The sequence below is a fragment of the Helianthus annuus genome, chromosome 7 (assembly GCF_002127325.2).
Source record: "Helianthus annuus cultivar XRQ/B chromosome 7, HanXRQr2.0-SUNRISE, whole genome shotgun sequence".
NCBI classification, from domain to species: domain Eukaryota; kingdom Viridiplantae; phylum Streptophyta; class Magnoliopsida; order Asterales; family Asteraceae; genus Helianthus; species Helianthus annuus.
The window spans coordinates 119,692,569-119,718,011 of record NC_035439.2 but is presented as its reverse complement, the minus strand read 5'-3'; the positions used below and the strand labels follow the sequence as shown (position 1 = coordinate 119,718,011).

General features: G+C 34.1%; 4 protein-coding genes across 6 annotated transcripts; 3 read left to right on the top strand and 1 right to left on the bottom strand.

The window, feature by feature from the left end:
- Positions 1–1,229: 1,229 nt before the first annotated feature.
- On the top strand, positions 1,230–2,076 carry LOC110868336. The gene has a single exon (XM_022117465.2). The coding sequence runs from the start codon at positions 1,297–1,299 to the stop codon at positions 1,798–1,800; it is 504 nt and encodes a 167-aa protein (XP_021973157.1). The 5' UTR covers positions 1,230–1,296; the 3' UTR covers positions 1,801–2,076.
- Positions 2,077–8,481: 6,405 nt separating this feature from the next.
- LOC110868337 lies at positions 8,482–11,408 on the top strand. Of its 2 annotated transcripts, none has more exons than XM_022117466.2 (4): positions 8,482–8,817; positions 10,103–10,214; positions 10,611–10,670; positions 10,744–11,408. In XM_022117466.2, exons 1-4 carry the CDS (start codon positions 8,690–8,692, stop codon positions 10,828–10,830), a joined length of 387 nt encoding a protein of 128 aa, XP_021973158.1. In that variant the 5' UTR covers positions 8,482–8,689; the 3' UTR covers positions 10,831–11,408. The 2 variants fall into 2 exon arrangements, with proteins under 2 accessions (XP_021973158.1, XP_021973159.1); XM_022117467.2 differs by having other exon boundaries at positions 8,485–8,817; positions 10,614–10,670.
- A 725-nt stretch (positions 11,409–12,133) lies between these two features.
- On the top strand, positions 12,134–15,449 carry LOC110868338 (ribonuclease P protein subunit p29). 2 transcript variants are annotated; one of them, XM_022117468.2, is made up of 9 exons: positions 12,134–12,218; positions 13,136–13,367; positions 13,593–13,628; positions 14,176–14,252; positions 14,337–14,578; positions 14,663–14,731; positions 14,811–14,869; positions 14,967–15,068; positions 15,146–15,449. In XM_022117468.2, the coding sequence occupies exons 2-9, from the start codon at positions 13,163–13,165 to the stop codon at positions 15,241–15,243; spliced, it is 888 nt and encodes a 295-aa protein (XP_021973160.1). In that variant the 5' UTR covers positions 12,134–12,218; positions 13,136–13,162; the 3' UTR covers positions 15,244–15,449. The 2 variants fall into 2 exon arrangements, with proteins under 2 accessions (XP_021973160.1, XP_021973161.1); XM_022117469.2 differs by lacking the exon at positions 12,134–12,218 and adding an exon at positions 12,304–12,481.
- A 3,126-nt stretch (positions 15,450–18,575) lies between these two features.
- Positions 18,576–22,066, bottom strand: LOC110868339 (cytokinin riboside 5'-monophosphate phosphoribohydrolase LOG3). The gene is made up of 7 exons (XM_022117470.2): positions 21,753–22,066; positions 21,245–21,342; positions 21,018–21,048; positions 20,573–20,672; positions 19,501–19,571; positions 19,283–19,426; positions 18,576–18,902 (listed from the first exon to the last, which is right to left on the bottom strand). The coding sequence occupies exons 1-7, from the start codon at positions 21,870–21,872 to the stop codon at positions 18,810–18,812; spliced, it is 657 nt and encodes a 218-aa protein (XP_021973162.1). The 5' UTR covers positions 21,873–22,066; the 3' UTR covers positions 18,576–18,809.
- Between the last annotated feature and the right edge of the window lie 3,377 nt (positions 22,067–25,443).

Below are 25,443 nucleotides of genomic sequence, written 5' to 3'. Positions count from 1 at the left end.
TAAAAAAACAAAGTAAGTTTTCTAGTGAGATTTAACATATGCATAAAATGATAGTATGAGAGCATCATGGTGCATTGAATGATTGTACAAAGTTGAATAGTATTTTTGTAAGGATAAGAAAATTTGATGATTAATATAGGAGGTAATTTTATAAACACTTATTAGTTCTAAAAGTATATAGTAGTGTTTGATATTGACACACTAGTTTTTGTATGTTTATTATTAACTAATTTTCGTTGATAAAAAGCTTATTCTGGCGAATGTTTATTATTATAAAATCTATACTTTATATAAGTTAAATAAGAAAATACAATCTATACAAAACATAAAGAATAGTTTAAGATAAGTAGGGCCAATAGCAATGTCACTTACGATTTATAGCATAATTTAGTTGATCCAAAATCCCTATTATTGATCACATAAAGGGTCCACCACAAGATGAGGACACACGTCGACGCTATTCCCCTTGGCCTACTATAATAGTGCTTATCACCCCCTCATGTTCAGTATATTTACATAATAGTCCCATATCAAAGATTGTATCACATACCTGGTATAATACCCATCGACTACCCGATTACTTATTATCTATCAGTAAGATTCACACGTTTAGATCGTTGTTTACTATTTTATGTTGTTAAAACCTACTTGTTGAAATTTCTCTTGTGATCTCACAAAAATGATTTAAAATGTCAAATATTTAAGTATTTTTATAGCAGTTCTATATATTTACCAAGTTAAGTTTTGATACGGTTAACCTGGTATGGAATTAAATTTTAGTAATCACACGAGCATCATCTACCACACTATATGTCCCAAGCACAAGAAACATTTTTAATTAATCTTATACACAGTCACATACCTATATACCTATATTGTTACCTGTCACAACTAATTTTAATTCTTCCTATTGGTTTCATTTTTTATACGAACCCTAAATACATAGAACTCGTCTCGTTCCAATTTATACATGAGAAGGTGTCAAGAATCAAGATACCCGTTTAATGTTTGAAGTTTACAAAGGTGCCAATTATTATGAATAGAGGAATGTAAACATGTAATATAACTACATCAATTATTCATCAAGGGTGATATATCGTATATGTAACTTCACATCAAACTATTTTTCATACAACCCCTCGTAATAAAAAAAATATTACAAAACTAGCACAAAGCTTATCCATTACGCAATTATATATACCATGGTGACCCATCACCAAACCAATCAATCCACCACACCCACTTTTTAATCATTTCACAAAAAAAAACACAAACACCATTTTAGTTTTCTCTCCGATGACAACAAGAAAATTATATCATGATCAAACACCAAAGTTCCTTTATTTCGGCGGCGGTGACGGAGACAACGATAAGAGAATCAATCCACTCGGTGCTGACGGATTCGAGATGAACGAAGCCGACTTGTGGAGCACCGAAATGGATGATCATTCAAACGCGCCACAAAACCACGTACCAAGAAGATCAAAGTTTCCATTGAAAGCTCATCAACAACGAAAAGTGCCCATGTCGAATGCGGCTAGATCATTGCCGGTCAACGTACCCGATTGGTCAATGATTTTGAGAGATGAGTACAAGCATCATGGGAGGACAAACAATGATCATGATGACCTAGAGTTTGATGGTGATAATGAGATCATGTTGCCACCTCATGAGTATCTAGCAAGAACTAGAATTGCTTCATTTTCGGTTCATGAAGGTGTTGGAAGAACACTAAAAGGGAGAGATTTGAGTAGGGTTAGAAATGCTATTTGGAAGCAAACCGGTTTTGAACAAGATTAATTAGAGAGAACACCAAGGTACAATATACGTCTAATTAATCTATAACTAATTTGACATTAACCGATGAGTTGTAACACGTTATGGATCGTTACTCACGTATATTTTAACGTGTATTTTTGTGTGTGTGGTGATATTTTATAAGATTTATCTTCAAACATGGGTATGTAACGCTAGGTACATGAAAAATAAGTGGTTGGTTTAGGTAACCCTATTTTTGGTCACGGGCCAAAAAGGAATGCAATTGTAGTGACGCTATGTAAAAGTCAAAGTTTTCTAGACCGAAACATTTAGATTAATGAAGTTACTTAAAGACGACGCCCCGCATGCGTTATGCGCATATAACGTGTATATGTGTGGGTGTTGGAGGCAAAAGTGAAAGTGTACTAATTTTAATGTTATTTACTAATTTCGTGAAAATAATGTTAAAAGTGGAGAATGGTTAATTATGCATCATGTGGTGGAATGGATAGCCTAAAGACAATGGGGTAAATGCACTAATCGGTCTTTGTCTCAATTGTTGGGTCTTATGTGCTTTATGTCCAAAGCTTGATGCAAAACTACTATCGAGCCGAATGTCTCACTGGAAGCAACCTCTCTACTCGTATAGGGTAGAGATAAGGCTGAGTATAATGATGATGTTAAGTTAGTTAAAGACAAAAACTTGATTAATAAGAAGTTATGACGTATCTAAATCATGCAAGATATATAAATCTGTTGTCTAATCAACTATTTTGAAACAAGACGAGTAAAGCATCGTCTACCTTTTTCAATATGTTTCTTAAATTTTTTGTATTTATAAAGCATACAGAAAATAAGACATTTTTTAAAGAAACTTTTTAAAGTTGTCATACTTCATTTATATGTATTGTATGTAGAGGTGGTAAAATTGGTGTGTTGAATTGGGTTGGTTGAGGATTAAAATAGGTTTGGATTAGGATGGATTTGAATAAGATAGATAAATTAAATGAAGAGTCATGATGGTTTTGGTCAAGATAGGTCGAAGTCAAAATGGGCTAAAAAGATCGATAAATTGTATACCATCTTAAAAACTAGAGTTAAATGCTTGGTTGGTCTCTGTGGTTTTCAAAAATTGCAGACCTGGTCCCAGTGGTTTACTAATTACACGCATGGTCCCAAAACTTGTCAAAAATGCACTCGCTTGGTCCCCAGCCCTAACATTAGTTAAATTTCTCAATTAAGTCCATGTTAAATGACCAAAATACCCTTGCTTATTAACTCTCTTTATAATTTTTGTTTGGTTTTACTTTTGACATGGTTAAACCCATCATCATCTTCATTAGTAGAACACCATCATCTTCATCACCATCACCATCATCATCTTCATCACAAACCCACACCCTATTATAAGCTAAAGATTCGTCAGTAAGCTCAAAATCAGATCTTGTTGAAACCCATTTGTGGAAATCAAGAGCCGTGCGTCCAGCATCTGAGGAGAGATTCAGTGCACTGAGAATGATATTAAGCTTTAGGGTTATGTGAGAGAAGCTTAAATCAAGGCGGTTGGGTAGAGGGGTAGATTGGTCTTTTGGGTCTTTTAAAAGTTCATGTGAGATTGATTGAGCAATGTGTTGGGAATCTTGGATGTGGGTTTGTGAAGAGAAGAATTTGGGGAATGAAAGTGAAGAGGGTGTGGAAAAAAAGTACGGTTTTTGGGGGTGGATTGATTGCAACAGTGGTGGTGGTGAGGAGAAGTGGCGGCGGCGGAGGAGGGTCCGGAGATGTGCCGCCATCAAGGGCGGAGATGGCCTGTGCATCTTTGTGATGATGATGGTGATGGTGATGAAGATGATGGTGTCCTATTGATGAAGATGATGATGGGTTTAACCAAGTCAAAAGTAAAACTAAACAAAAATTATAAAGAGAGTTAATAAGCAAGTGTATTTTGGTCATTCAACATGGACTTAATTGAGAAATTTAACTGATGTTAGGGCTGGGAACCAACCGAGTGCATTTTTGACAAGTTTTGGGACCACGCGTGTAATTAGTAAACCACTGGGACCAAATCTGCAATTTTTGAAAACCACAGGGACCAACCAAGCATTTAACTCTAAAAACTAAAGTGGGTGGAATTTTTCAACGGCTTTGGTTGGCCCTCTAACTTTTAAATTTGGCAATTTTAGTCATTTTCTCATTTTTAATATCCTTTACTTTAGCAATTGCCATTTTTAGCCCCTAGCTTTTTACTAAATTAATTTTATTTAAATAACTTTCGTCTGTTAATCTCTTTTGGTAATTACTTTTTTACATTCATATTTTTATGTACGTGTCGGTATAAATTTGAGTGTGTCTATGTTACGACGTAAATTGTTCCCGTAAACGAGTCAGGTCAAATATAATACGTGTTCATTTAGAAAAACCATTTTTACGTGCATATTTTTATATATGTGTTTTTATTAATTCGAGTTGTTCTACGTTTCGACGTAAATTTTTTTTTCGTAAATGAGACAGGTCAAATATAATACATTTTCGTGCTTATTTTATGTACCTTCGTAAATTTTGTTCCGAAATGAGCGGAGTCAAATTGTGGTTTTTCTCCTTTTTTAAAAACCCTAATTAATACCGTATAATACGTTATGATTGTACAGTATAAATTCGATTTACTTTACGTTTTGATTCAATCTGAATGCTTATATAGGTTACATTGAGTTCAATCGGATACGTTGAAATGCACGTTCGTATGATTAACGTATCACATAACGCTTAGACTACAAACAAGCATGAAACGTATGCTTGCATATTCGTCCATAGGGCAAATCTTCATTCGATATTTGCTTTGTACCCGCGTCGCAACGCGCGCGGGCCTTATTACTGGTTAATAATAAAAATAAACTAAAATTTACAAACAAATAATAATAATAATTAATAAGACACTAGAAGGCAGTTCAAACTTCAAATACTTGGTATCATGGTTCATCTATACAAATAAGGACCAAAAGTGTAAAAGTTAAAGTTAAACACATTTTTTACTCTGATTAAGGAGTGGGAGAGCACGAAGAGGGGACATGAGGCGCTATATGACAGTCACGGCAGGGCGTGTGGTAAAAAAAAGCACGGGGTGGGAGAGGCGTGAAAGTGGTGTTTAAATAAATAAGTAAATAAATAAATATCAACCAATTAAAACAAACTTAAACTACACCCACTAATCAAGAGCTTCCACATCACTAAACCAAAGCGCCCCACGCCGGTGAAGATTGTGCAGCCCCACCCACCACGCCTCCCTCCACAACACACATGGGTTGGCGTGCCCAGCGGAAGTGGCTTCCACGCCCACTCCGTATGATCTAATGGTGTAGACTTCTCAAAAGTTAATTCTTTTTGTATCATTTCCAAAAAGAAGGTAACAAGATACAACCAAGGGCGTAGCTTTGTAGGGGCGGGTGGGGGTGGCCGACCCCCCAAACTTTTCGCTCGTTAGTGGAGAGTATGTAGTTTTCGTATAGAAATTTTGGGTATATACGTTTTTACCCCCCGGTTTTATAGAAATTTTTGGTATATACGTTTTCGATCCCCCGGTCAGAAATCTCAAGCTTCGTCACTGCCACTGGACACAACAGTTGAATAATGACCTAAAATATACAAGAGAGTAGCAATTCGATCAACTTTATTCATCTTTTGAGACAGTAGCATTTCGATCAACTTTATTCGTCTTTTGAGGTGCTCGGCCTTCAAGCTAATAGTTAAAATATATCTGGTATTGATTTGATTACATTTATACATCTATAAAATCAACGTCTCGCTATAAAAACGAAACAAAGCAAAAGACAGCTTGAATGCAATCTCACCTATTCTCTTCCAGTTTCTACCATATTGTAGTTTTTCACTTGTTCAGTTAACATAGGGTTCCACAATGCAAAGTATAAGAAGTATTTAGTATCCCACATCAACGTTTAAAGTGTGAAAAGGTAGAACACGAATTAGATGTTGACGTTACAATTCTCATATGAGCATTTTACAAAAAAAAAAAAAAACAAAAAAAACCTATTATTAGCGCATGCAAACTGCAACAATGATTTAAAATAGAGTAAAATGGCAAAATCATTCGTGACGTTTGGTCATATTTGCTTGTTTAATTCAAAATGATTTTTTTTTATCTATTTGAGTCCTTCGGGTTTACGTTTTATTGTCGTTTTCATCCAAATCATTAACTCAGTTTATTTTATTTTTGTTGAGATGAAGGACATTTTTGCTCTTTTGGATGAAACAAGCAAATATAAAATCCCATGGACGATTTTGGCATTTTAATTTTACATTTTTGTTTCGTATTTTTTTATTACTTGATTCTCCCTTTATGTAGCTTAATATTTATTATTTTTAATGAATTATATGATATATCTTTACAACTATAAAGCATTTCTCATGTAATTTCCAAGCAAATTTTAAGACGCCAGCTCAACAGTTATGCCATATTTCCCTAATATTTTATTCCCGCTTCCAAAATTTCCCTCCATTCAATGATTCCTTATACAATTGAGTGTAAATTGAAGACTAAATGAAACAGTACCTGTGTAAGTTGAAGATGCAAATCAAACGGTGGGAGCAATTAATCCTGAAATCAACTAGGTTTCAATGATTAAGTCCTTGATGATTGGTGATTGAAACCGAATGTGGAATTTACTGCATATAGTTTCATCTTCACAACCGCTCTTCACTCTGGTTTTGGTTTCGTTCGTATGTTGAATCTAAGCCTCAAAGAAGGAAAAAAAGCTCGACCTTTGTTGCCTAAACCGGTCAAATTCGGCGATGCAAAGCAGAAAAAGGTCACTAATCAATCAATTAAAGGTATATATCACGACCCTTTGTCAACTTACCACTCACACAACAAACTACTTTAATTAGACTCGATAAAACTTTAGCGTGTCAGACCAGTCTATCCGTCAAGACCTTGTAATGTTGGTTTTCTGATATGAGAGACTAGCACAAAGTCAACAGTCACAAAGCACACTTAATCTGAACCTTAGAAAGGGAGAACAAAAGCGTTATAACTCTAATACCAGATTGGGGGGGGGGGTATTGTTGATCTTTAGAAGACCGGTAAACTTAAAGGAGGTAATGGGTCAAACGAGGTAAATGTTTTATGAGGCATGAATAAAGAAAGATGTTTGATAACAATGAAATTCAGAAAAGACACCTCCATTTTTCGTTTCGCTTTATGCCTCTAAAATGGTCGTGTCCGGTACCACTTCACTTTGATGTTTCATATCTCAAAGTTCAAGATCATAAAGTTAAATTGTCATGTCATTTAATATATAATCACGGGCTTTGACCCCCCCTCCCCCCACCACCACTTTCCTTCACATTGGCACTTGTCCAAAGAAAAGCCACATATCATAACAAATACCACAGACCTCCCTCTTTCCTCCTTTATCCCTATCACAAAACTGAAAGCCCCATTCCTCGACAACAGATCGTCCGTGCTCACAAACCTTACTCCCTCACCCACCTCAACCTTCTCTCATCCATACTAACATTTTTGAAGGTCGGTGGATGAGACAAATGTAACTAGTAAAAGGTAGTAGACCCAATTACTTTTAAAAAGCAAAGAGAAAAAAATTAAGAGGAAAGAAACCCACTAGTTGTTCGGATAATTAAAAAAAACAATGGTTCTGGAAAATAAAATCTCAATATACTAAAATATAGGGGTGAGCAATAACCAAAGGGCTAACCGATACCGAATTGAAAACCTAACTGAAATCAACCGAATCAAACCCAACCATTCATATTTTAAAATATTTTAGCTTCTAGACATTCATTTCATGTATTTATACCTACATTTCACGTTTGGTTTTGGTAATTAACCAAAATATTAACTAAATCAAATAAAAAACTGAAAAACTAACCCAATAAATTAGCTAAACTAGTGGGTTACACACCCGCGCTTTGCGGCGGGACGATCCAATTTTAAATAATGAACAAAGACGATTACAGACTAATGACAGGTAGACGAGCAACAAGTTGCGCCTCCCAATAAACCAAACCAATTAACCGAAAAACCAAGCCAATCGTCCGTGCTCACGTTCCTCACTCTCTCACCCACTTCAACCTTCTCTCATCCATTACAAGTGCCCTAACCTGAAGTAAATAAAAATAAACAAACATAACCAGCAAATCATACCACACTCAATTATATAAATATTATATAATTATATAATATAAATATTGTTGACAAAGAACGATAAATAGTAACTTTATTTTTATAATAATATATAGTTTATTTTATTTTATTTAATATATTATAATATTTTATTATTATATTTAATTTTAATAATATATTTCTAATTTTTTTAAACTATATATTTCCTATATCATTTCTTTAATAATTCTCTTTTAGAACATATATTAATTTATCGAGTAATTTGATACTTCTTTAATAAGTTACGTTTATAACTTTTTTTTCTAAAAACTTAAGTACGTAATTGTGTTTGATTTTTTTCCTGACATTCTGTTATAAGTTTTGTTAAAAACGAAGTTGTACTCTAAATAAAGTATTTACTTGGTATCATAAAACGATATGATGATAAACTAAACCATTCTAATAGTTTGACTTTCTAAACAATATACTTTATTCTCAAATTACGTTTGTTTTACATTATCATTTCCTCGGTTTTATCGCAAAGCGCTAACTAAAAAAACTAGTTACATTAAAAGACCAACTTAGAAAAATAAAATAACGAGAAAGGGTTTATTGGTATGATGTCACCTTCTAGTTCCACTACCTTTCCACGGTTGTTCAGCCGTGAAGCTATCATTCAACCACCGTTAACCGTCGTCTAACCTAAAAATTCATCTTCTCATGATCACCACTGCTGCCACTAAACTCGTCTTATCACGCGTTTGAACCTGCGATTCAACAAGCATAAACAACAACACAATGGCAATAATAATTAGAAGACCGTTGTTGATCGGCGTTTTAATCGTCATGGCTCTCGGAATCTCCGTCTACTTGAGGCTCTGGACCATCGATTACCAGATTTCATCCACTGAAACTGAATTACTGAGGTATATATTCACCAGATTTCGTTATTTCATTGGGGAGATTGATAACAAATTGAGGAAATTAGGGTTTACAACACTAGGAGCTTGATACATTTAAATTAGGGCTTATTTAGGGCTAAATGTTGTGGAATATTGTAATATTAGTAACTGCAGATCTGTTTGATTGTGTATAGGTATTGAGATTGTTGATGTGTAATCGTAGTGTTCGTTTCGCATAACGGAAGGGAATCTGGATAGAATCTAAGTAGTTAATGCGGTAAAAAACCGGATATTGATCAAGGACCGACATTTGAGATACCAGTTATCGCGGTGGGATATCGGTAATTTTAATATCATGCTAAATTTATATATATAGCAACTTAACACTAACAATTCAGTATACTACCATTACCAAATTAACCTTTTGCAACTTGCAAAACACTAACAATTGTAGCAAGTAGGAACTGACTAAGACTGAAAACACTAACATTTAACACTAACAACTAACAATTACGACTTAAAACACTAATAGCAACGATAAGAAGAAAAACAGATGGTAGAACTAAGAAGAAAGGTACTGATATCGGAAAAATTGGTGATATATCGTTCAAATATCGGTCAATATCACCGATATTATTGGTACCGATATTCAAGGTTTAAAAAAATGGAAACGAGTTTCGAAGCGTTTTCCCTTCACCTCATGAGGTGTAAGCGTCGAGGCAAACCAAGGCGTAAGCCCGAGGCAGAAACAAAAATAAATATAAAAATTATATATCTTATAAAAATAACAATACTAACTAAATTCATCATCAAATTCATCAAATTCATCAAAAACACTCATAAAAATGATGTAAATTGCTTAAAATTGACACAAAAAGTCAAAAACATCAAAAACAAACATCAGAAACCCCTGAGGCGCAGCCTTTTTAGCGCCTCAGCCCCTCTGAGGCGCACGCACAATAGAAACCCCATGGGGCGCGCCTCAGAGTCGTTTTTTGGGCGTTTCGCCTTGAGGCGAACGCCTCAACCGTTTTTAAAACCATGCCGATATTCTGACCGATTTATCACTATATATCGGGATATTAACTACATATCTTTCTGGAATGTAGATTTCGTTCCTTATGTTGCTTGTTTAAATAATATATTCTTTTAGTTTGTTGAAACGAACTACATAAGGAATGGAATCTACATTTCAATTCTATCAGGATTTTGTTTCGTTCTGTGAAATGAACACTACCTTAGGTTTTGGTCTGGTAAAGGGATTATGGTTTGGAATAAAGTAATGTGGTTGTTTGTTGAGTTATTGCAGAAGGCAGTTTGATCTTGCAAATAGAGAAGCGGTTGATGAGTCTGCGGAATGGAGACTTAGATTTGATGAAGCGGAAGAACGCGCAAACACATGTGCGAACGAGTTAAAAAGCGTATGTACTTTTTTTTTTATGAAAAACAGCTGCTAGATGTTTGTAGTCAGTAATGAAAGTTGGAAGTTCCCATGTTGTTGGTTTAAAAAGGTGCGCATGCGCTGCTTAGGACATCAGGGGCAAAGAGGTGTGCCTCTGTAGTTCTGGTCAAACTCAGTGAAAGTTAGGGTTTGTAAGAGGTTTATATGTAAAAAGAATCAATGGGATGAAGAAATTATAAAAGGATTTACTTGATAAATAGGTTGATATCATATGACGCAACTTCTAGTTGTAAATATAGCTGATTTGGTTCTCGCCTCGGTTTTTGGGACGAAAACATGTCGGTCTGCCTCACGCTTTTTTAAACCAAGCCCGTGTTAGGTTTTTTGGGGTTGATTAACCTAGTGGTTTTGTTAGCAGGTTAAGGCGAATCTTGGGGATAATAGTATGACCAAAAGGCTAGATATGTTGCAGAAGGTAATGTATACTTTGTCTTTTATGTATCTGTAAAACTTTTGTGCGATAATATAACAGAGTTGAGTGGTATCAGGAGAATATGAACTTGCTGGAAAGGGTTGAGACCTTAAAACAAGAGCTTGAAGCTGAGAAGTTGAAATGCAGTACGCAGAAGTTGTAATCATGTTGGCTCTTTGACCACTGATGAGAGTGTTTGGAGCTTTGACGAAAGATATTCAAGTGATTGATTCTTATGACCTTTGCATCCTTCATCTTGATCTTCTCGTGTATTGTTGTGTTATTTGGACTTGTTGCGTGTTGAGATTTTGTTTGATTAGGGATCTAAATAGAAAGATATTGTATTTAACTGAAATATAGTGTATCCGGAAAAGGAAATTATTTTTTCACAGAAGACAAAAGTTTGTGTTATATTCAGTTTTGACTTTACAGCCATACAGAATTTGACATCAAGGGGATCACTGATGATGGTTGCTTTTATGTCATCGTGATGGCGATGATCAAAAGTTGAAGAATTGACGGTGAAGGTGAACTTGCAGAGGCGGAAGGGCGAGTCCAACTGGCATCACATGCATGCGTTGCACGTCTCTCATCCTCTTTGACGCGGTGTTAGCCATATTAGCCTTGTTAAGATACAGTGATGGGACGATGGAACTGTGAGCATGTAAAGACAATACTTTTACGATAGAAGATTGAATTTAGGGTAAAGGCAACCTAATCTGTAATTTCTAAGTGTTTGTTCTTGTGTGATTTAGTTATTTTGCGCTTCGGCTTGTGTGTGTTTGAACCAAAAGCATATGTTGTTCAGTCTAGTTCGCCATTTTGATAAAATATTTGGGAAAATTCACTAACAAAGGTTTTGAGAAGTGACAAACTGACAAGCTAAACTACTTGCGGTTTTGAATCAGTCTTTATTTTTAAATGAAATAAACTCAGAAATTTGTACTTATAGATTAAAAAAATGAAACAGATGGTTACTGAATATAACACAAACATAACTATATATATTTCAAAGAACATAACAATAAAGGTTAGAAGTCAGTTCCAAGTTACAAAACGACGCTTGTATGACTAAAACATTGGAAACCGATTTTAGGTTGGGGTTGAGAAAATAACCGGTTCGGGTTGAGAGCTGATTTTAGGGTTGAAAACCCCAGCCCACTCAAACCGATTTGAACTGGATTCAAAACCAGTCTGGCCCAAAAGAACGGTTTTATCGGGTTCAAAACTTGTTGGGCCCAACCCAGTTCGGGTTGTAAAGCGGTTCGACATACAAAATAAACACACACCTGTACCAAACCGCCGGTTCTGGGCCAGGCCCAAACCGTTTTTGGGTTATCACGTTGGGCTCTTTATCGATTCATCAGGCCCAAACCGGTTTTTTTGTACACCTCTACGTATAAATCGAATACCGATTAACCCGAAAAAACCAGAATTTTTTGGCCCATGGCTCAAGTCCAAAACACGTATTGGTAAATGTTTAATCCATTAGACTTGAAAATTAATTAAACGTGAAATTGAAAATCCCAAATTGTAGACCTGCCGAGACAGGTAACCTTGAGTCCCTACGACTATCTGTTTATCAATCAGAATTTTGTTCATCGATTTCTTGATACGAGTGTTTGTGATTTTGTGGTTCATGTTGTTATATTGATATGAATAAATTTCTGAACCTGTTTTTTTTTTTCAACTTTGATGCGTTACCATTGTTTCTTTCCACGTATTAACATATGCCCACCAACTGTTTGATAAAATGACTGACCCAAGATGCATCACTCTTTATGCTCCTAGAGCGGATCACATGATTTTTCAAGGTGATTAACATTTGATTTTCTTGTTAACAAACTTTGAAGTGTGATGAACTTTTGATTAATCTGTTTCCTATGGATTGCTAGTTATGTTTTCTCCTAATTAATTAACCTAATTTTCTTTAGATTTGCCCAATTGTTTTTTAGGGTTTTTGATGTTACCCAAATTTGCCTTTTAGATTGGATGTTTGTTTGGCTTGTTGATTAGATTGTCTTATACCCTTTACAAGCCTTTCTATTATGTTCTGTAATCTAGTTTCAATAACTGAATGTGAATAATATGTAAATAAGACTTGTGAAGTTTCAATTTTTTGGCTATCCAATAGGAGTTGGATGCTAAATGTGAATATTAGGGTTTATCTGTTTTAGTTTTTATAAGGCATTTAGTGAATGCCCTATATTGATTAGGTATCTGAATAATTAACTAATGCGTATCTTAAAAGACCGATCTTATGATTGACAACGGAGCTGCGGACTCTTTCCTAATTTGTTTGATTCTAGATATGAGATTTTTAGGCATCTTACCTTTTATTGATTGTAACATGTTATTTTAATGCACCACACTCATGGCCTTATGATTGTCGCACAACTGGACGGAAGTCTATGTTATTGTTGGAACTTGGAACATGTGATTTGATCGTGTAACGTTGTTGTGTGCAGATATACTAAAAAACCTTGTACGCTGCAATGACAACGGGCACAAGCACACAAGCTCCAACAAATCTTGCATTTGAGGCAATAGCACGAAGAGAAGCTTTCGAGCGTCAATTACAACAGCAGAAGAACAAAAATACTAATAGATTTCTAGAAAAGAACAGAGTTAAAGGTTCTGCCAATTTGAATCGAGATTCTGCACCGTCCACAAATGCTGCAAGTACTCCGTCCAAGAAAGGTTATTGAGCTAACACTTGATGATTCACATGTTTTTTTTTTTAACTAAGTTAGGCTTTATTCAAATTTCAAGCTTCACCATTGGCAATATGCTGCATGAAAACGATTAGTTAGAAAAGTTACTAGCTATTTTGATAGAGTCACTTTATAAGATGTGTTAGTTAATACTTAATAGTAAAGAGTATTTTTAACGTTTTGTAAGTGATGGTGGTTTTGGTATTTGTAGGCAAATACTCTTTCACATGGAAAACTGCTACACGAGGTACGAATCTTGTTTATTGTTTTTGTAATAAACAACACTCTGTTTCGTGCTGATTGTAATAAATCAGACTTTTATTATTAATTAGAGTGAAATGCCATTTCATTTTCATCCCTGAGGTTTGGCCAATTTTGCGACTTTCGTTCGAAGGTTTGTTAATTTGATTTTCCACATCTGGATCCAAAAGGTTTGAAACCTTGCCATTTTCATCCGGCTCGTTAACTCCATCCTTTTTTTTCCGTTAAGTTAGGGGTGTTTTCTTCTTTTTACCTACTTGTTTTGTTTTGTTTTGTTTATACTTGAACATTATGCTAAATGCTTGTACATAAAGTGAAAAAGACCGAATCGCCCTTTAAGTTAATAAAAAAGATAGAAATACTCCCGAAACGGAGAAAAAATAGATGGAGTTAATGAGCCGGATAAAAATGGCAAGATTTCAAACCTTTTGGATCTAGATGCGGAAAAACAAACCTTTGGACGAAAGTCGCAAAATTGGCCAAACCTCAGGGACGAGATAACATTTTACTCTATTAATTATTTAAATATACAGACGCGGAAGCAAATCATCCTATATATCTTCCACTCTCCCACCCGGTACATGAAAAATTAGCAGTGCCAAATCTTGAGGTGTTGACTTTTACTTCATTTTTATCTTGCTTGTCATCTAATTCAAGTTAAACGTTTATCTCAGTATGCCGTAAACTTATGCAGGCAAATGTGGTGGACAAGATGTTGCACGAACTTTTCCAGAGTGGCGATTCAGCCCAGAATTACCTGCAAGGATCTAAAAAAATGGAAATTGATAATCGGGTCCCGCTTGATAATAAAGTACAAAACCGCAACGTGGAACTTTCAAAAGTTTTACGAAGCCACTCAAAGAGATCTAAAAAGCACATGTCCATGAAACAACACAAGAAAATCGGATCATTAGATTTGCCTCAAGATCTCCATAAGTAATATCAGAACCACAGTTATTAATTCTTATTTCTTCCCTATTTCTGTTGATCTAAAACGTATTTGTGTGTATTTTGTTACAGGTTTGAATTGTTTCAACCGATGCATGAAATGTGGAAAGATTACATGACCCAACTTTTAAAAGGCGCTGAGTAAGAATTCGATTTTCGGTTTCATTTAAACTTTATTCCCAAAAGTCTAAATCTTTTTGCTACAATGACGAATCTTTAGGAAAAGTCAAATGCTCAAATGTCTTCTCAGTGCCGATCTTCACGGTGCACATATTCTAGGTTAAAATTTATTGTACCCTGTCTTTATATGTGAATGAATATACATCTGCTTTTCCTTCACATTACGTTAAAGGTATGTTATGTTTATTTACCGCAGTTGTAGAATGTAAAATGGCTTATTTCAAGGGGGTGAGTGGGATCATGATCCGTGAAACCGCTGAGACATTTGGAATAATCACAAAAGATAATAAATTAAAAGGTAACAATAATCTGATTTATAAACGTCTACTTAGAAGGTAACCATTGTTGGCCTAATGTTTTTTCGTATATGTTTAGTTGTGTTGAAGAAGATTTCTGTATTTATGCTGCAAGTTGATTGTTGGAAGATTACACTGCAAGGTGATAAGTTGACTTCCAGGAAAGTCGGTCAATGATTGGACAAAATTGATTTGTCAACTGATCTTTTTGTCAACTTCATAGGAAGGCGGTTTAACCTATTTCGAGTCCTCAAGCTAAGTTTTAGTTCCTGGTATTTTTTATATATTTTTAGCATAACAATTATCATCTTTATTCAATGTTTTTTGTAATCAGTTTCTTGTCATTTCACATTGATATTTAAGGAAAAAAATTATACTATTAATTATAAAAAAAATAAAAAGATCCGTCGTCATATTGATGATGGAAGGAATCAGTTCAAAAGAAAATGCACACAATAGTGGACTCTCATTGAATTAAGAGATAAAATAATTAATATGCTTAGAGGTGCACAAATCGGTTTTAAACCCTAAACTGGTCCGGGTTCTGGTTAACTGGGTCAAAACAGGGTAGAAGGAGGAACCAGTTCGGTTTGGAACCGATTCGGATGAGTGCCCACTTTCAGTTCCTGTAGAGTTTTGAATGTTTCTTGTTCACTTGAAAAAATGAAACGCGGTGGTGGGGATGGTGGCGTTGGGGGTGCCTGTGACAATATAGGGGCAGCGGTTGGTGTCGCTACAAAAAATGAAACACCCCTAAGTTTTAATCCATACACATCTCCACTTTATCTTGTATGGAACTAAGGCTATACGGAGTAGGATCTCCTCCCCCCCCCCCCCTCTCTAAATGGTGTGTTTTAATTGGTGGTCAACCCTGCCATCAACTTTGTCCTATTCACGCCCGCCAAGCCGCTAACAAGAGAGCCCTTGGCGCTGATGTGGAAGGAGGCGCTAGACCACACCACCCAGTCTAAGCTACCATCACGGAAACCCCTTTTTTCCAATCAACAAACATAACATGTACTTCAACACTAAAAAGTAAAGTTTGAAAACACATTTCTTTTTTCAATCAAATATAGGATAGGACCTACTATAGTACGAGTACTTAAATATGTTTTTCAACATGTAACATGGCTGGTAAAAACTCACATTCCCTTGCATTTGACATTTTTCTTCCCTTATTGTCCTTGGAAGTAGCTTTTTCAATGGCAAAGCACCATGGTTGGTTGTAAATTGTACTAACCATCTGTCAACTCACTTTAATCTCCACCAAATCCCTCACTATACACATGCTTAAATTATAAAAAAATGTGGTTATTTGAATATAAAAGATCCCTCCTAAAAGTGCATAAACAACTATCTTCATAGTATTCGACAAAATGTTACATTATCATTCAAAATCGATGAAAACAACGCTAACAATGATCGAGGACTCATAGCTCAAACAGTTGGCTCGTATGTGGGTCGATGAGAATGTAGAAAAAAGGCGAAGAAACAATCATATGACTCCAAAGTTTTCTTTGGTAATTTAGTTTTACTTTTTATTGTTGGTTATCTTGGTCGAAATTAGTATTATGTATGTTACTTTTGACTGAACTTAATGCTTTGGTTACTAGAAGAACCTATAGATAGAGACTCATTTGTAATGTTTAAGACAACTTTTGGTATAGTAATATAATTTCATCTATATAGGTTTGATGTAAACCTTTAGTAGAACTCATCTATGATCTATATCCCTTTTCTCACTTCAGTCAAAATGTCAAAAAACATCATAATGTTTTTGTTTATGTTTTCTTTCTTAGATTGCATAAAATAACACCCAAAAAGTAAAGTTGAAAGGGAATGGAAGGATGTTTGAATAATAGAAAATGGGAAGAGGAATCATTCCATAATTACTTATTATTATACATCAAAATAGACATGTTAACAACTAAAGTGACTTTGTGTCACATTCCTTGATTCTGATAAATGAAAAACAATTTTGTTAGTTACTGAAAATTGTAGGTATTGACTTTGATTTTTGTTAGAATAAAATGGAAGGATTGTTCTTATTTCTTAATCATTATGATTGTGTCCCAAAAGGACTAGCCATCCACAGACAAAAGATGAGGCATAATAGGATTGGAGATTGTATTCTATTGGTCATATCATGAATGTGGGCTTGTTGTTGTCATTGATTATCTCACTTCTTGTATTTTGCTACAACCTTTATCAATCACCTAACAAAATAATATATGTAAAGAAAAAGTATATCGTACAATATGCCATAATGTACGTTGCGTACGCGAGAGCAAAATCGCATGTTATGTTACAAAAAAATGAAATTCGCATGTTGTGGTATATGAAGAAATCGCATGTTAGTGTATATCAAAAGCTGCAAAAATCGCATGTTTGTGTGTATGAAGAAATCGCATGTTGTGTGGTAAACAATTTCGCATGTTGTATTATATCAGAAATCGCATGTTGAAGAAAAAACTCGCACGTTGAAAAAGAATCTCGTACGCAACGTACGTTAACCCCTATTGTACAATAACCGGCCTCTATATGTAGATAGGTGGCAGTAAATAAAAAAAAGAAAAACATTATTTAGATAATGTTTATGTAAAATTACTACCACCTTAATCTTCTTAGTTATTTCTTTTTTAATTCTAAACTACTTGATTTTTCACCCCTCTTTGATCAGTTTTTATTTTCAAAATCAGGGTGTCCGAATCTTCATCTTCATCACACAACTTATACAACTTGTATAAGTTTCTTCATTAGTTTGCGGTGATTACACGGTTGTTTTTTAGCAAATTATACGGACATGTTTGTTTTAAAACCAACAACATGTTAAGAAACTAAAATAACCGCCTAACACACTTTTACATAGTGTATAAAAGATAATAATGGGGAAGAAACAAAAGCAGATACATAACCGTCTTGTATGTCATATTCAACGCGGCATGTACAAATAAAATTGTGGTTCTTGCAAATTTAAACATACTAATGGCGATGTGGTTCTGAAAAGTACACCCTCAATATTTATACTTCTTTTCCTCTTTTTGCTTGGAGGTGTTTATTATTCGAATCTTATTTGAAAAACCTAAAACTCAACCCAAACCAACTTTGAAATTCGAAGATTCGAATCAGGTCTTTATCCGAACCGAATTTTAATTTTGGTTTTCAAATCGAATTTATGAATCTCGAACTGAACTAACCAAATGATTCGAATTTGAATAACATACATTTTTTAGTTCTATTTATGATGTTTTTGGGTAATAATTCAGTTTATTCAAACAAACCCGGATTCCAAAAAGCTTATTCAAGTCATTTTTTTCAAAACTTATGCGAATTCGAATCAATTTGGATGTTTTCAAATTCAAATAATCTGATCCAAATAAACCGAATAACCCAAAAATCGACCTGATAAACATCCTACTTCATCCCATCCCATGCCACATTCAGAAGTGATGGGCATTTGGAAACTTCATGTCAAAGAAATTTAAGTTGCAAATAATAATATTACAAAAGAAACTAAAGTTGCATGAAAGGGGAAAGAACCAAGTGAGAATTCCCACATATTTTTTCTTGAGTCATTTCATCTTCAATAATTTACAAAATAAAAAAAAAGACTAAACCCTTCACATCAAGATTCTAGTTAAAGCAAAAGCCCTTTCAAAGTTAGCACCTTTTTCCACTGCCACAAATCCCTTAATCAAAAAGAACAATAAAAACAAAAGGACCCATTTGAATGATTTGATTCATCACCTAGAAATATCACACTCAGTGTACCCAAGTTGTTGCTCCATTTCCCAGCTCAACTTTGATGCAACTCTTTCATGGCAAGGCTCATACTCCTGTTTTTCATCAACCAAACAAGCTCAAACAACAATTGACTTTCACATTTGTTTGACCACAAAGACTTAAGTACACAACTGGTCTCCTGTGGTTTACCAAAATTTTGGATCCGGTCTCCAGCTTTCTAAAAGTATACGAATGGTCCTTGTGGTTTGCACTTTGTAACACATTTAGTCCCAGCCAAAGTGCAAACTACATGGACCATCCATGTACTTTTGGAAAAAGCTGGGGACTAAATGCGTCACAAAGCACAAACCACAGGGACCATTTGTGTACTTTTAGAAAGTTATGGACCAAATCCAAAATTTTGATAAACCACAGGGACCATCCGTGCACTTTACTCGAACTCAAAAGTCAAAGGTTTTAGGGACTTAATTACCTCTAGTTTCTTAACCAACTCCTTAGCTGTCGGGGCCAACACAATGATGTCGCGAGCATTCGGGCTGATGAATCCTTCCTCAACCGCTTTATCGATGAACGATAGTAACGAGTTGTAGTATCCATCCACATTCAACAAACCAACCTGCAAGATTCAAAATTTGGTTAATATAAACTCTTTTGCTTTGACATATAAGAAAACGGATGCGTTAAACGTACCGGCTTATCGTGAATGCCGAGTTGAGCCCAAGTTATCACTTCAAGTAGCTCTTCAAGGGTGCCATATCCACCTACATTTGAAAAATTAATATTATAAAATTTGTATCAAGTACAATATTTACTAAATTTGGTCAATGTCAAGGTAACAAACAATATTTATGACAGAAGTAAGGGTTAGTCACCTATGACAATCACTATCATGTACAATTTCTTGATATGATCACAAAAAACAAAAGAAATTTTAATGAAAACAAGTTTATATTCTTTCCAAAAGCATGTGTACCTTCTGCATACATTATTGTACCTTTCTTTATTGCAAAAGAAAAATAATCATTTCTCTTGATAATCAACTCTAGTAAGAATTAACTTGCATAGTTTTTCATCAACTGAAAAGTCAAGGTCAACACTTGCATAGTTTCATATTCACATATTTGATAATTATGATTGTCTTTACTATAGCTTCACAAAGATTCTTTCTTTCATATATAAATATATATAAACTCTTTGACTAAAATGAGATTCAAAAAAGATACATTTGAAGAGTAAAATGCCATTTTTCGTTCCAGAGTTTTGGCCAGTTTTGCGACATTCGTCCAAAGGTTTGTTTTTTTCGCATCTGGATCGAAAAGTTTTGAAATCTTGTCATTTTCATCCGGCTCGTTAACTCCATTTTTCTCCATTAAGTCAAGGGTACTTCCGTCTTTTTTGTTAACTTAAAGGGCAATTCGATCTTTTTCAGGGGTATTCAGTCTTTTTTTACATAAAGTGAAAAAGACCGAATTGCCCTTTAAGTTAACAAAAAAGATTAAAATACCCCTGACTTAATGGAGAAAAATGAATGGAGTTAACGAGCTGGATGAAATGGTAAGATTTCAAACTTTTTGGATCCATATACGAAAAGCCAAACCTTTAAACGAAAGTCGCAAAACTGGTCAAACCTAAGGGAAGAAAATGGCATTTTACTCTACATTTGAATGAAAGAAAAATAAGATAAATAAAAGCAGGTGGAAGCTATGTTAATCTAATGGTCAAATGATGCCTATGAAAGAATATGAAACATTATAATACCAACCTGGTAAAGCAATAAAAGCATCAGAATGCTTTGCCATTTCTGCCTTCCTTTGGTGCATATCTGCCACTGCTTTCACTTCCCCTACAGTTTCACCAGTTAACTGCAAATATTCAACATCCAGTTTACAGATAAGTCAGCATTCAGTACACATGTTAGCTGTACAGGCTGCAAATTTCAGGATAAAATGACACCAGAAAAGGATGTATTCTTGAATCTTGATTAACACTAATTACTTTACTTAAATATCATTAACATTAATTACCATTCATATGACATTAATGATCCTTAGGCTCATGAAAACATCCTTTACTTTGCATATAAAATATATTCTTTAATAAACAAGTAAAGAAATGATCTTTAGATATATGTATACATGTTCTGTTCTGTAGAATGTAATATAAAAATATGGAAAGTTTAAAGACTTTTTATGAGTAATGAGACATACCTCTCGAGGCATGAGCGTCTTGGGAATAACCCTGCAGAAGAAGAAGAAGAGAGACAATAACATGACAAAAAAGTTAGTTTTAATCAAAGAAAGAAAGAAAGAAAGCCCCAACAACAAACACATTCATTCTGTTCCTTAATCATCCACTGTTAATCTTAATTAAAAATATATTTCACTTTTTCTAGGCAGTAATAATAATATTAAATAATTCATTTTAATGCACTTACCCAATAACATGGCGACCACCCTCATGAACAGCTTGTGATACCAGCCCCATTAACCCAATGCTACCTCCTCCATACACCAGATCAATGTTTCTTGAAACCTGCAAATATTATTATAGTGAGCTTTTTGCTTATAAAAATGGACATTTTTGACAATAATATGTAACATGCAAAGGGTCAGAGGTGTCATGAAGCTAAATCTTTAAGCTTTTTGGTCATTGATGAGAAAAGATTAAAGAAGACATTTTTATGGTTGATATGGATTAAAAGATTAAAACCCAGACAATGAAGAAACAAAAAGATTAAAGCTTTAAGCTTTTTGTTCAAAGATGAAACCAAAATCTTGAAAAAGAATACATTCTAGTTGTTGGTTTTTAAACAAAACCTAATTAACAAACAAACAAGATTCAAAACAAAAAATGGCTTTTTAAAGAAACCCATTAAAAATAGCAAGAAAAGTAGATTGAAAATCCCAAAAAACTATATATATATAAAAATAAAATAAAAATACCAATTCTTTCCCAAGCTCAATAGCAGCATCTTGATAACTACTCTTCTTGCCTTGACTACTCCCACAAAACACACAAATTCTTTTGAACTTTGACACCTTCATTTCACTATCTCTCTCCATTAGAAAAACAATAAGGTTGGAAAGGAAGATGCTGCTCTGTTTTAACCTTTCAAGAAACACACTAAAACACACACACACACTAAGCCCAAAATTGGGTGTGACAGGAGAGGCCAGAGAGCACTAGGCTGCTGGATAGTATAAAATCATAAACATATTGAGAGGGGGGTCGTCTATTTTTTTGCTTGACCACTCATCAACCGTGCTTATATTTATAAAGAGTTTTTGGCACGTGAGTGACCTCATATTCCATACCTAAGCTAGCACGTGTAGGATGCAATTTTATTTTGTGCATTCATAGTATAAAATAAGGCAATGACATTAGTTTATTAAAATAAAGAAACCCCCTAATTTTCCTATTAATCTCCTTAGCTAATTTGAATCTATGTGATGAGCTCCACCTTCATCATTTATTTACTTGCTAGTTGCTACATATTAGATTCATTAACCTTTTGCTAATGTTTCTAAAACACTTATCGCTACATTTACTTTTGTCGTTGGCTGGCTCTTGATCCTCCGTCTTTACTCTTCCCTCATTTTATAATCACCATCGCTTGCTACCTATCCAATGTTTGCTATGTAACATAATGTTTGTCTCATGTGAATAAATTAAGAAGTGGTAAAGTAATACACGAAAAATAGTGAATGACTAGTTATTTATTTTTAGTTGTTTTATGTTAAGGATTTATGTTAACAATTAAAGGGGATTATGTGACATACACACATCAAACAAGGAGAGGCACGCCTAACGGGGGCACCCTCACAAGTAGGGCTTGCAGGTACATACCCGACGCAGGTAGACCGCTGCCACCCCTTCGGGTATTGAATGTGGGTTCCATTCACGGGTATGCATACCCACTTAGGGTAGTTGTGGTGAGCGTGTGGGATTGGTGGATAGAGTAAAGGGGTGAGCCCTTGGTTCTAGGGTAACTTTCGGTTTAGTTTCAGTAATGTTTGAAGTATGTGTCATCCCACTCGCAATTTATATGATTTGTAAAGATCGTGTATCATGTGGTGATGGATTCGTTGAACTTTGAGTAGTGTGGATGCATTCTTTATCATCAACTTGGTTTTGATATTACATGAGCTTTGGAATTTATAGAGTGTTTACATGTGATTAAGAACAAAAACTTATTTACCGTGAGCAATTTCATAGAATAGTACAAAAAGGTTTCCGAAATACAATTATATGTTGAATTAGAGACGTCAGAACCCAACCCCATACCCAGATCCCAAACTCAAGTCATTGCACAACTTGTGCGACTCTTTTTACAAAGGAGTAACTCGAAGAAATGATTACAAGGATACATAATAACCTAGATCTCAACATGGGTATTTACACTACTTCCCTATCTTACCAAACAAGTATGTCAAAATCAACTCAAACACTTAAACACTAGAAGATAAACAATAAATAAACTTTATACTAATCTAACTTGGACTTCGACTTGAAAACTTAATAAATCAAACCAACTTAACACGCAAGCTTCGGTACAACAACTTCTAGCCGCATCCCAGTGTCGACTCAAAAACTTCTTCTAGCCCTTTCTTTGGTCAGTATTGATTCTGAACATTACACACGTGCTATATTAACTCGAAACGGCATTAATGTTGCAGTTTATACTTAGAACTACAAAATCAGATAACTCGAATTTGTGTTTAAAACAACTGAAAAAATATTTTCTCTTGCTTTCAAAATTGGCAATTGGTCCATCGTAAATTTGCTAAGTTAAACTTGAAGACAAGCTAAACAACACAACACATTCGAATGAAATCAATAAGATCAACCACAATGTTTCGTTTATAGGAGTTCAAGCACACCACTGTGGCTGTTTGCCAAGGACACACGCATTACATGGCTCAGGTCTTAGATGTTTGTGGAAAGTGAGAATGGATGGGCAACAAATGAGTGTAGTGGAGCCATGGTTGTTTTTTCTTCTTATTTTATTTTTTTTTTATAAATAAGTTTACTATAAATATACAAATCTATTAATAAGTTTATAAATTTCTAAGTATTCAATCAACTAGATAAATTATAAACAAAAATTGTGTAGTATCTATATTTGTGATATTTTATAAAAATAAATACATCTATATCTATATCTATACTATATAATAAATGAAAATATTTGAGAACTATGTATCACTGTTTTTGATGCCTCTTCACCCTTACTTCATCGTCTCTCTCATATTAAATAATAATTATCCTGCTTCTCTTTCCTTCAAATAATGATATTAAATTAAAAAAAATTATATTGAGATATTTCATATAAATTTAATTATGAATAGTAACTATATTATTAACTAAATGAATTTAATATAAATTATTTGTGGACGCTTAGAATTTCTAACTTTGCTTATTAGTTTCGAAAATAAATTTGTATTATGGATGATTCTAACTTTGCTTATTAGTTTCGAAAATAAATTTGTATTATGGATGATTATTATACGTTATATATAAAAATAAACCGGTTGGATTTAAATAAAATCCAAGTTTTATTTCATAATTTTGTATATGTATTTATATAATTATAAATAAAATTAACTTTACTATGGTAAAAAGATATTTAAAAGACTAAGTATACTTTAACTTAATTAACATTTACTAATTACATAAAAAATTATACACAAGTGAAAAATAAAATATTTTGTTAACTTAACAGAATTTATCCTTGTTACATTAAAGTTTATTTTTTAAGTGTTTATCTAGAAGACTGTATGTTGTAAACAGAATACATTAAATTTTATTCAACGAGTGTAATAGATAGGTTTATTCCAACTATGTAATACATGGCTTTTAAAGACATTTTTAGTATTAAGCATATAACATTACATTTATCCAGCCTGTGTAATACACGAGATTCTAACCTAGTGTATGTGCGTGTATATATATATATAAATTTTCTTCCATTAATATAAATATATTTTTTCTATTTAGTTATGTAATACAGGGCCGCCTCTGAAAGTTCTTAAGAATTCCGGAGCCGTATGCGTGTAGAAAACAATGGACTCTTCAGTTCAATCAACCATATTTTTTTGGTTATGCGCCACTTTATTAATTGAGTTTAAAAGCATAACTCAAAATAATATTGGGCTAATTGGTTTAATTAAGTAAATGAGTTTAGTTAGCTAAATGTGTTTAATAGTAAAATGGGTTTACAACTAATCAAACTTAAAGGTTTGATTTATAACTAATTAAAAGGAGTTACTATGAAACTATATTGTTGAAAATCAAATTTGCTAGCCAACAATTTGCCTACTTTTTATTCACAAGCTATTGTCACCACCATCTTCCCTCTCTTTTTTATTGATCTTCTTCACTTCCTAAAGAAATACGGTACTAAATTTAGAGTTAATTAATTTAGTTTATGTTTCAAACATGATGGTTAATCTTCTTTAGCTTTCCTGAGCTCCTTAATGATCCGATCTTCCTGCAAAACAGAACACCATTAGCTCGTTAAGAAGGAATATGGAGGTTTCCCTCTTAACCAGACTCCAGCGTGAGAATAAGTATCTGCTTTGAGGAGATAAGTGTGTGTTAAGAGTGAGAGTGAAGAGAGCAGAATGAATTAAC